At 39.0% G+C, this 12,066-nt stretch overlaps 1 protein-coding gene across 1 annotated transcript in view; it reads left to right on the top strand.

Moving 5' to 3' along the window:
- LOC101282051 (netrin receptor DCC) overlaps positions 1-12,066 on the top strand; it is a 158,641-nt gene that overhangs the window by 93,030 nt on the left and 53,545 nt on the right. Inside the window, exon 13 of the mRNA XM_049698139.1 lies at positions 5-217. Within this exon, the coding sequence (XP_049554096.1) occupies positions 5-217 (213 nt within the window). The remainder of the gene's footprint in view (positions 1-4; positions 218-12,066) is intronic.

Below are 12,066 nucleotides of genomic sequence, written 5' to 3'. Positions count from 1 at the left end.
GCAGCAGTGAGTGAAGGACCAGCCACCCAACAGCCACCCATGTTGCCCCCAGCACAGCCTGAGCATCCCAGCGGTGAGGAGGCGCCCAGCAGAACCATCCCCACAGCCTGTGTTCGACCAACTCATCCACTCCGCAGCTTCGCCAACCCTTTGCTACCTCCACCGATGAGTGCAATAGAACCGAAAATCCCGTATACACCGCTTTTGTCTCAGTCAGGTAAGTGCCCATTTGTTTACACTTAAAAGCTTTGTTATCCCTGGTGGCTCCACGTAAGTACATGAGGGTTCCGAGAAGGCCTGGACATAATGTATCTTTTTTGACATTGATTATGTGCCCAGTGTGCTCGTGTCTTTCACTGATGTTTGTGGTGTAGCTTTTAAGTATTTGCCTTATAAGCAACTGGCTGGTTGTAGGCGCCTTTCATTCCTTTGGAAAGTTGTTCTTTGATCCTGAATGTCAGTCCAGTACTTTTAATGTGTGCTATAGGTATGCCTACTAGAGAATACTGGAAAAGTTCTTCTGCCTGCCACGTGAGTTGTAGGATTTAAAGCTAGACTCCAAGACTAGAGTAAAAGGTATAGAAGTCTGCAAAATCACTTTTCAGAGAAATGCCTGTAAATCTCATAATTCTGCTTTGTTCTTTTCATTAGTCATCTTGCAGGGGTTCTTATTTTAGAGTTCCAAGGCCAGAGAGGCATATCAGACCAGTGTAGCGTCTAACTTCCTAATTTTAGAAATAGAGAAACCACAACTTAGATAGATAGGAAGTAACATCTCTGTGTTTCCTTTCTAAGAAAGTCAAATGGCAGAGAGGAGAACCAGAGTCCCTAATTCCCAGTGCAGTGTTCATTTTATTACCTTAGCTGGTATCCAGTGAGGCTGAACCAGAGCTCCTTTTCGTTTCTGTTAGGGGTTAGGGAGATGAAGGGGGTGCAGAGAGGGACAAAGGAAGAAGAAGAAGGAGGAGAAGGAGGAGGAAGAGGGGGAGGAGAGGAGGAACAAACAGATAGGATGAGATATAGGTCAGTAGCTAGTTAAGTAGATACATAAAGAACTACATAGTGCTCAAAATTATTTGGAATATTGGCATCATTCTTAGGTTAAAGTGCAGCGTTGCAAGGAAAACATGGAGGCAAATCTTTGGTGATGTTGGTTCTCTAAAGCAAAAGGGAATGGGGGCTTCAGGTAGATGGTATAAGGAGTTCTCTGCCACATTTCACCAGGGTTGGTCTGGTGACCAAAGAATGCAATGGAAGTGATGGTATGTCACTTCCAAAATTAGGAATAAGCTAGTAATGTTCAATGGTTCCAAGCACATAGAGATGCCCCCTTAATAGACACAGGCAGCTGGATGGACCCATCGGCCACTGTACAAATACATTTTAGTTAGTTTCTGTTACTCAGATCCATACCCACAGCGATTTTAGTGTCTGCATTAGTACGTGAACCTCACAGTGACTGCTTAAACTAGGAAAAATAAGACTGCAATTATGAATCTTACATTTATATTAACATTAAGACTATATCTTGTTCCTGGCATCATGTTAATAGATTTGTGTGACTCATCTCTGGTGTTCTCACCATTCATGTAGTGTCTCATATGGATGTCGGCTACAGGAGGGATGTGGGACTCCATCCCTTGAGACGCACGCTGCATGTTGCGCCTGGGCAGGATGGGGTCTTCTCTGACGCATAGGCTTCTCTGACACATGACTGCAGGTCATGACTTCATTTCACAGGAGACGGACCTTCTAGCCCAAAAGAAGCCCACACTAGGATTTAAAGCAAGTCTATATTGTCCAAGCCCTTCTCCCACTCCCCACGTATATATCCCACATACACATCATGAAGAGAATCTGCTACTTGGTATTGCCCCAAAGCTATGAGGTCTTTACTAGTTGAAACAGGGACAATTTGAAGCAAGAAAATTTATTTCATGAAATTCCTGTGTCAAGAGCATGCTGCCTGGTGATTTCTGGCTACACTCAGTTTCCCGCTGAAATACCAACCAAAGGAAATGATCTTGGAGGAGACATATTCAGGATAGACGGCAGGTTAATTGCAACTACTACTAATAACTAACCTTTACTGAACATGTGCTATGTGACGTGCATGCTTCTGAAGACTTGTAGTATGGCATATGATCCTCAAAACTTGGTGAGGTTGCTACTTTCTTAACCCCATTTCATGGATAAGGAAATTGTGACACAGAGCATCTAAGTAGCATATTGAAGTCTACACAGCTAGGGAGTGGTGCATCTTTTCCCACCTTTCTTTAACCGCAGAAAGCACGGGTTCTGAACTTTTAGGAACTCATTTGTAACTCTTAGTTTATGTCTAACTCATGTAATGACAAAAACAAAGATAATCTTTTAAAGCCTATTAAATTAACTCATTCTAAAACTGATAAAAAGAAAAAAGTGTGAAACATCTGAAATAATTCTGAGTTGGGTAATACCATCTTCTCACAAGGCTTCTTCCCTCACATTTTAATAAGGAAAGATGAGAATTTTGTCAAAAGCTTTTTCTGCACCCGTTGAGATGATTGTATGGTTTTTATTCTCCAGTTTGTTACTGTGGTGTATCACACTGATTGATTTGTGGATATGAAAAATCCTTGCGTCCCTGGGATAAATCCTACTTGATCGTGGTGTGTGATCCTTTTAATGTGTTGTTGGATTCAATTTGCTAGTATTTTGTTGAGGATTTTTGCATCTATATTCATCAGTGATATTGGCCTATAATTTTCTTTTTTGTGTGTTATCTTTGTCTGATTTTGGTATCAGGGTGACGCTGGCCTCATAGAGTGAGTTCGGAAGTGTTCCTTCCTCTGCAATTTTTTTGGAATAGTTTCAGAAGGATAAGTGTTAACTCTTCTCTAAATGTTTGGTAGAATTCACTTGTGAAGCCATCTGGTCCTGGACTTTTGCTTGTTGAGAGTTTTTAAATTACTGGTTCAATTTCAGTACTTGTAATTGGTCTGTTCATATTTTCTATTTCTTCCTGGTTCAGTCTTGGGAGATTGTACCTTTCTGAGAATTTGTCCATTTCTTCTAGAGATGTTTAACTATTTTATACTGACAATACCAATTTTATAACACCAAGAAACTAAAGTGCTATAGTACTTTATACTGTTGACTATTCTCTTTATTTGGAAGTAGAGGTCTTGTTTTTGAGGAACTATGTAATACAGAGAAAAAAGATGGAAATGATATTCAAAAGTCCATTTTAAATGAAAATTTTGCTATGGCAGTAATATTTGCTTTGGAACACAAGGTTTGGATATCAACCCATGCTCCAAGTGATCTATAATAACAAAAAATGACCCCAAAATGACCCACTGATCCTAATTTTAGAAAGAACATCTGATAATAGGCAGAACAAAGCACTTAACCTTTATTATTTACTAGTTATTGTTTTCTTCTACTTACAGTAAAACCGAAGCTGCCTTAAACAAAATCTGGCACAATGTAGCATAAATGAGTGTATTATATCTTTAAAAGATGGAAAGGAGAGTTTGTTCTTCTCTCTCTACACCTATTCTCTCAAATAATAAGCATATTTGAAGAACCGTTCTCTGTTCTAACGTCATGTGGACAAGATCTCATTTTCTTTTATTTCCATTGCATGTTTATAAGTCTTGTTTTAATGTTGTTTTTGTTTTTAGTGGAACTATTTCTTACAAACTATCTTTTCTTTCAGATTTTCCAATATCTCTGGCTTGCATTTTGGGGGTTGATTTTATTGTTTTCACAGTAAATACCATCCTCCCCCACTCACCTGAAGCACACCCCACCATCACTTGTGAATTATTAAATGCCTTTCCCTTTTTTGTTTCTCTTATTGTCTTCCTGTGGTTCCTGTTCATTTCATAACGCCCTACCTCATGATTTTCAAATAAGTTCTCCCTGCATTGCTCCTGACACATGGTAAATAGTATGCTTTCAAGAAAGGGCTGATGTTTACCTATTCTAATAGAAAATTAGCAGACTGACAAATGTATTAGCTGTGACATTAACCACTTGCTTCTTAGTCTAAAAGATGAAATATTTAGAGCTTTCGACAAATTTTAATTCTAAGAAAATCATTACTGTAGTCAAACTGATTGAAGAAGTAAAGTCATTCTCTTGTTGGCTTAAAAAAATACCTCAAATAATTTTTCTCTGGGTTTCACAATAAAGGACTGTGTAATTACTAATGAGTTTATCTTTACTTACCACAAGTAATCACTTTAGAATATGGTGACGTGAGGCATCGCTGTAATTTTTAAAGATCACGCCCAACGAGAAGTTCCTTCTGGTTTGAAACCATTTAAATTAGGATCAGGGAAGAAGTTATTTCCCTCCTCAAATTCCTGTGTGTGGTTTTTCTTGGGCAACATTATCGATCTGTGCCCAGTTTGCCTTCCAAAAAGGCATGCGAAGCTATGTTTGCAGCAGTTTTATGTGAGGTACAGGGCACCACGTAATACGCAGTAATGACTTCCATGGAGTTGCAGAGAATTTTGCAGTATTCCTCTAGTAAATGGTAATTAGAAAATCATCTTGTTGTCATAACGAGTGACATTGTACCTACCTGAAAACACAGGTTCATTCCTTTATTTTTTCCTTCCACAGTTAGAAATTTAGCTTACTAGACTCTAGGGTGTTTTATGGTATTTCTTACAATTTCATCGTCTCCTCGTGATAAAGTGGTTCCATTTCTTAATGCTTCATCTCTGTGTGGTCTTTACATGTATCAGGGAGGCTACACATACTGCACTTTGCAAATCACAGATGTGAACATATAAGTGATTTGTCTCAGTCCCCTTTCAGATTAAATAGAAAATGTTTGATAAGAGTGTTGGGTTTATGGCATTATAGATCTGACATAAATTCTACAAAGGGCCAAGATAGGCTGTTTTTTCGTTTTTCTTCTCTAGTTAAAATTCCTTTTAGCTGTGAACTGATCAGCTGCACTTTAAATGAACCTGGATTAGGAGACCATTTGTCTTCTGAGGCTGTAATTCTAAAGGGAAAGAAAATGTGACCTCTTAAATAGTGACTTTTATATCGTAGCGCTGTTTTACAACATTAGCCCCCCTGGAGTTCTTGCATCTTTGTAAAGCTGCATACGTGCTGTATTGCCCTCCGTTTACACATTGCATTTCTACATGTTTTTATTTATAAAAGCGAAAACCTAGAACATCCTGATCTTTTCAATCTTCTAGGGATCGATATGTCAGTGGACATGACAAGACCAAAACTCACTTCATTGTACTGCGAAATTGAGTTTGATTTTCCTTCTACAAATTGTGGCATGTGCTTCAATTTGTCTGAGCACTGAGGACAAGGAGTGGGTGGAGGTGGCTGACAGTGGACAGAAAAGGCATTTGATTTATATTTTATGGCTGGTTGGAAAATCATGTGTTCCTGCTATAACCTGATCTTTTTGGCAGGCCTCATTCAGCAAATATACTATCACACAAAACTGCCAATAAATTAGTATGATACATTAATACAATCCCTTTCCCTGCGTCACCTGTAGTCTACCGTTGGGGCTGTTCATCAGGATTCCACCTGAGTATTCCATTCTGCTGAAATGAGTCACAGGCAGAGGTCAGACATCCTTTAGCAGGTGGAACCAGAGGTCACTTTTCAGGCCAGTCAGATCAAATAAATCACTGGCACAGTTAAGTGGGAAAGATGTGTTGATTTGATGTTTTTGGAGCCAGTACCACCCATCAATTTCAGAGTGGAAAATTACATCGCCTCCTTCACATTTGATCTCATGTGTAGGCTCATCTCTGTGTGTGTTTTTGGTTTTTTTGTTGTGTTTTTTTTTGGTAGGTACCCCCTTGAAATTGTCTTGTCCTCATTCTCGACAGATCATTTTTTTAATAGATGAGATTTGATTTGGTCTAGTCATTCTAAATGATTACTTGGTAAATGTAATTAAGTCAAGTTTGCTTTATACATCACCAATATTTGTGACTCTGGAACCTACTTGGTGTTTTAAAAAAATACTATTTCCTTTAGTATGGTGTTCCAGTATTTAAATAGAAAAAAATCTCTGCTAACTGCCTCAAAGAGAGGGAAACCATTTCTAGAGGACACTTTATGAGTAAGCCACGTGACTGGTACCTCACTTATAAATGACAAAACTGAAGCCTAAAAAGGTTAAGCAGCTTGCCCAAGGTCAACAGTTGAGCTAATGGCCTAGTTGAAAGAATTCAGAGAAATAGAACGCTGAAGAAAAATAAAGGATTTTAGTTGGCTTTTTGTGCTGTGAGTAGTTATTCTTAGATTGACTTTTCCCCTACAAGCAGGCTTCTAGGATGTTTCTAGTTATTAAATATCACTCAGAAAGAATTGTTTTCTAGCAGGGAGGTTGAGTTATTTAGCTTAGTGTCTGAGTAAATGTTTTCTTCCTTTATGTAGGCTAGACAGAGGAAAGGAGTTATAGCAAGATAGGAACTAGACAGGAGCTCTGGAATAACTCCTATCAAACTCACCTGTCCAACCTGCCGGATCCCTCTACAGGAGGGCAAGGAGCCAGGGAACTGACATCTGTTGCTTTCAGCACCATGGATGGCCAGGGCTTTGGAGTCCAATAATAAAATTCAGATGAGCAGAAGCAAGTGTAAAACAAAGATAAAAGTTAACACACACGAGAATATGACTCAGATTGTGGCTTAGAACATGTGAAGGTCAACAAGAGTGAGAAAGGAATGGCTGATACTTTTTAGAATTGCAAAAAGCTATTGGGAAGAGGGGGCGAACGAGCACCATTGAGTCAAAATTTGAGTCCTTTTGATCAGATTTTTATGCAATTAAAAAAACAAGAGAGGGCTTGCCTGGTGGCACAGTGGTTGAGAGTCCGCCTGCCGATGCAGGGGGACACGGGTTCGTGCCCCGGTCCGGGAAGATCCCACATGCCGTGGAGCGGCTGGGCCCGTGAGCCATGGCCACTGAGCCTGCGCGTCCGGAGCCTGTGCTCCGCAACGGGAGAGGCCACAACAGTGAGAGGCCCGGGTACCGCAAAAAAAAAAAAAAAAAAAAAAAAAAAAAAAACGAGAAAGTATTGTACCAAGAATTGCTAGATCATAAGTAAAAATTGAGGCTAATTATCAAATTTAAACAATTAGACACTCTAGGGTTAAAGTATTGCATTGCTATCTAGATAATCATAGAGAAAATGAAAACAAACCTATTTTCAGAACGTTGTTACCTAGTAGACTATATAATTTGAAACATATAATCTAAGAAGAATGTCCTTGGATTATACTGGGGAGTGGTGGCCTTGTGGGTGACAGAGAATGATGAGTGAAAGGGTGAGGAATAGGTTTTTTGCAAGGCAGCGATTATTCCTTTCACATATCCTATGAACCTGCTAGGTCACATGGTTCATTACTTCTATATAGATGTTGTTACTTGTGAAATATCTTGAGGATCATAGTACATTGGACGAGAATAGCATCCCCTTTATTCCTAAAAAGAGGGAGTGAGGCCCAGTGCAAATAGAGTCCTGAGGACTACTCCCTCCATTATGCCAGTTATGGAATTCTGCTCCCCTGAATCCTACTAATTCTAATCTGTGGAATTAGATAAACTTTCCTCTTCAAAGAGGAATAAAATGTGAAATTCTAGCAATCTTAATTACTGCATAAATAAGGGTGGATGTTCTCTCTGTATATCTTCTTCGCTTTGTGAAAGAGTATAAGTAAGAGAAAGGTTTTCCTTTGAGTACAGATTCTGAGCTGCACACTGTGCATCTTAAGTCTTCTAAGCATTTGACAGACCTCCTTATGGTTCATCAATGTGTGTCAGATTCCAGTTGCTTTCTTTGGGAACGGGGGAGATTTTGAAACAGACAAAAAGTGTTCACATAAACCTCTGTGTTAATGGATTATTGAAAATGCGTTGTGAAAGATCTAACACACTGAAACAATCTCTGTGATTAAAAGCGAGAATTTAACCATCAGTGAACTATTTCTGAAGATATGACCTGCAGTATCTAAGAGAATGTGTAAAAAACACTTAAAGATCCTACTTCTTCTGAATGTTTATAACTTTTATCTTATTGGCAGGGACTTAATGGGAAATTCAAGTACCATGTTAAACATCTTCCTAGAGTAGACTTTCATCTTAGGCTTGCAGAGGGTTGGTGTTCTTATCGCCAGAATCTCTTTATTTACCATAATATCAAAGCTCTCAGAGGAGAATGCCTTTATCTTTTGTGGTAAAAGGGATTCCAACAAATTGTTTTTTAATTTGGTGCAAAACAACCATCACTGTTTTGCCCATTTGATTTGATGGTATTTATAGCAACTGCTCTTTTCACATCTACTCCAAATTGCCCTTCTTAAATATTCTTCTTTCATATTTCCCATCCTCTTACCCAGTTGTTTGTATCTTTCTACTCCTGTGGTCACCTGAGTCATGATTTTTTATAGAAACAGCATATTTCAGACTACAGTAATGTGTTTACCTAGTGTACCTTTAAAGTCTGAGATTATTGGTTTAATCTTTAGGTTTGATAGGTGCTGCATTTAAAATTATAGTTATTCGTTTTCTTCTTGGCTCCTCCCTGGAGTGGTACCACAGTTAGTTAATAGAAACAGAATGTTTTGGGCACACAGGTCTGAGCTGATGCCTGCCATGGTGCAGGACTAAAGGCAGGAAGGCACCATGTAATGAGAATTTGGCCAGTCTTCCTGTTCTCTCTGGCAGGAGCAAAGTGTGACTGAAAGAGGACTTACAGGAGGAAAATAATAAAACTCCACTAGGACTCAGCTCCCCTATTCATTGGGTAGGTTGGCCTTGAGTAAGTCATTTAACCTCTGTGCTTCCATTTTCCACAACTATAAATGGGGAGAATAAAATCTAGCCTGGAAAGAGTTTCATTTTCCTAAGGGAGTCAAAGCACGTAAACATGAATGATGCTAGTTAAAGATGTTAGCCCTGAATCCAGGAGCTTCTGATTTGATATAATCTGGAGACCACATTGCCTTATAAATTGGGCCCAGTGAAGTTTCCAGTGCCCTATAATAAGAAACAGTGGCATCATGTGGAAGGGGGTTTAAAAGTACATTTTAATGGTTCAATGGCTGGTGAAACGAAGATCTAACTCCTGAAGGTTGTATTGCACCACGAGTATGTGCACCAGAGAAGGGGCAGCCAATGAAATGGGCCCTTGCTTGGAAGACAGAATGGTCTTGAGCAGAGAATTTCAGAACATCTGCTCAGAGCTGTCTGAATATCATTTCTTAAGTCTAGAGAGAAGCATAGCCTCTTGCAGTTAAACAGGTCTTGCCCTTAAATCATAAATCCATCCAGCAGCCGGGAGGCTATTTCCCACCAGCCCCTTTAAATAACCAAACTGCTTTAGATAGCATTCCCCCTCCAATTTCTTAATCTGTCTCTCCACCCATTGTTAGGAATGTCTGTTCCTCAAGCCACTAAGGATTTATGTCCAGTAGATGTATAGATTTGGTGGTATGGTGCTTGACTTCCTCTCACTTATAAACGATGCATCTCCTGAATAGCTTCTCATGATGAACCAATGTAAGGTGACTTAAGCCTTTGGAATTTCCAAGGTCCCAGCTCTCACTTCCAGCTTAGCCTGCAGAGGGAAGAGCAGGGCAAAGCAGAGTAAGAAGTGAGGACCCAGAAGTGAGCTGCTGAGAGTGGGAAAAAGGATATCTCATCAAACACATGTAAAGTATTACTGACACCTTCATCTTCTCATTTACAAATAATATATATGTTCTTTTTTAAGTTTTTTTAATTGAGGTATAGTTGATTTACAATGTTGTGTTTATTTCTGCTGCACAGCCAAGTGATTCAGTTACACATATATATACATTCTTTGTTATATTCTTTTCCATTATGGTTTATCTCAGGATATTTATCCTATGCAGTAGGACCTTGTTGTTTATCCATTTACAAATAGTATATATGTTCTATGAAGAATATTATAGTATGGCTCATTTCCAAATGTGATTTGAGATATAAATTTTTAATTCTAAACTCTCCATTAACATGACTGTGTAAGCAGAGCTTCTTAAACCTTAGACGCCTAGGAATCACCTGCAGAGCTTACTAAAATGCAGGTTCTGATTCAGTGGACCCAAAAGAGGGCCTAAGATTCTGCATTTCCTAGAAGATATCCAGCTGATGCTGATTTTGCCCTTCTGTAGATCACATTTTGAGTAGTGAGATTCTTAAACAGATCATGTGTTCCTCACCTGGAGTTCAGGGAAGAACTTGTGGGTTTAGAACTCTTTTGAAATTAAATTCACATTTGTGTGTGTGTGTGTGTGTGTGTGTGTGTGTGTGTGTCTGTTTTTTCTATTTAGTGGGTTCATAGCTTTCATTAGAATTTCAAATGGTTCATTATTTGTAAATAAGTTAAGGACCACTTAAGCTGCCTTTTCGTCATTCACCCTGCATTTAGGCTCTGCTATGGAACATAAACACCAAAGTTTTTTTTCTTTTGCCTTGGTTTTGTTTGTTTGTTTTGCAAGACCAATTCCAAAATATCTTTTGCAGAGATAACCTTCCAGAATCTAAGGCCAAGAGCGGAACACTCTTGTCCTGCTCGGTGAAAAATTAACTTATTCATTTTCTCGTAGAAACACCAAGGCCTTTGTGCACATTTTTCAATGCTTGAGGAGGGAATCAGTTCGATTAGTATTTATAAATGTCTTAAAAGTGGTCCCACTTCAGAAACTTTTATTTTTGTTGCCTAAACGAAAACTGGTAGAGAAGGTCTACAACTCTCTAGGATAAATTTTCTCCAGAAGATGAGCTCCTGCGGGAAATGGAGATGTGTTGTCACTTGAAGGGGGTCATCATAACCTATCCTTGGCACCTGTGTTCTGGTGTGCAGTGGAGAGCACTTCCAGCAGAAACTGAATGATTATGTACACATTTCCCCAAACAGTGACTCATCATTCGATGTAAATTTCAGATTCAGCCAGTGTCACACTGACATCTGAAATCTGTAAAACATATTTTTAAAAACGTTGCTCATGGTCATGAGGGTAGGCGAACCTCTAAATAGCAGTAGTATAAATCACAGAGATAATTTTTAATGGGAAGTAATTGAATGTTTATTTGAAGAGTGAAGAAGTTAAGTTATATAATATCCTGAAAGATATCATCATAAATCATTTATTGGGTATAAACTAATTCTAAGGAGTAAATATGTGTCTGAGGAGGCTAGGTTGTGGTAAAGAAGGGGTAGGAGAGAGGAAGGTTTTTAAAGAAAAAGAACCTGTTTCTCCAATCAATATTGGAGAAATTAAAATCTCTCTCCCTCTCTCCCTCCATCCTACTGTGTCTGTCTCTTTTTGTTTTTTGTTTGTTTTCTGGGTCAGAGCTCCTGAATTTAAATGGAAACAGGTGCTCCGTAAGCACTTACCAGTACATGAGTACTTGAATTTGAGAAATCCCAGACCAGAGACAGGAACAATGATAGAACATTGGAAAATACCTTGGAGAAAAGTGTATTGAAAGGAATTTTCCTGGGTCTCTTGATGTTTCGAATGTTTGAGTTTTCAGCTCAGAGGCCTCATCTTGATCTCTTTCCTTGAGTTTGTGGGTTAGACAGATGGTGCAGGATCCGGTTCCTGGAAGGTGACCTGGAGCCCCCACCTGCCAGGGGGAGGCCATCCAACCACGAAGGCGCCACCTTCTCTTCCTCCAACTTCCTTGTCTCCCAGATGCCACACAATCAGTACTTTCTCTACTTCTTTCCTGGGTTAAAGCTCATAAGAGCTCATAAAGCTCAAACAGTTTCTCTATGTGTTCTGTATGTAGTATGACTCTAATTAAATAGTTCACACTTACATGACTTATCTTCTTACACCAACATGTAATATCATGATAGACTCTCATTTTCAATATTCTTTAATGTAACAGTAAAGCTTAATACGTGCTGAGTCCCAGTAGATCCTCAGGAAAAAGTGAACTGATCTAACCATGACGATGATGTTTGCAAACTTCATTAATGATAATTACCAATAGTAAACACTTATCTATCACTTTACTGTCTCATTTAATCTTGACAAAAACACCGAC

The sequence above is a fragment of the Orcinus orca genome, chromosome 15 (genome assembly GCF_937001465.1).
Source record: "Orcinus orca chromosome 15, mOrcOrc1.1, whole genome shotgun sequence".
Lineage (NCBI taxonomy): Eukaryota > Metazoa > Chordata > Mammalia > Artiodactyla > Delphinidae > Orcinus > Orcinus orca.
Note: the sequence above shows the minus strand (reverse complement) of the source record. Positions and strands in the feature narration are given on the sequence as shown.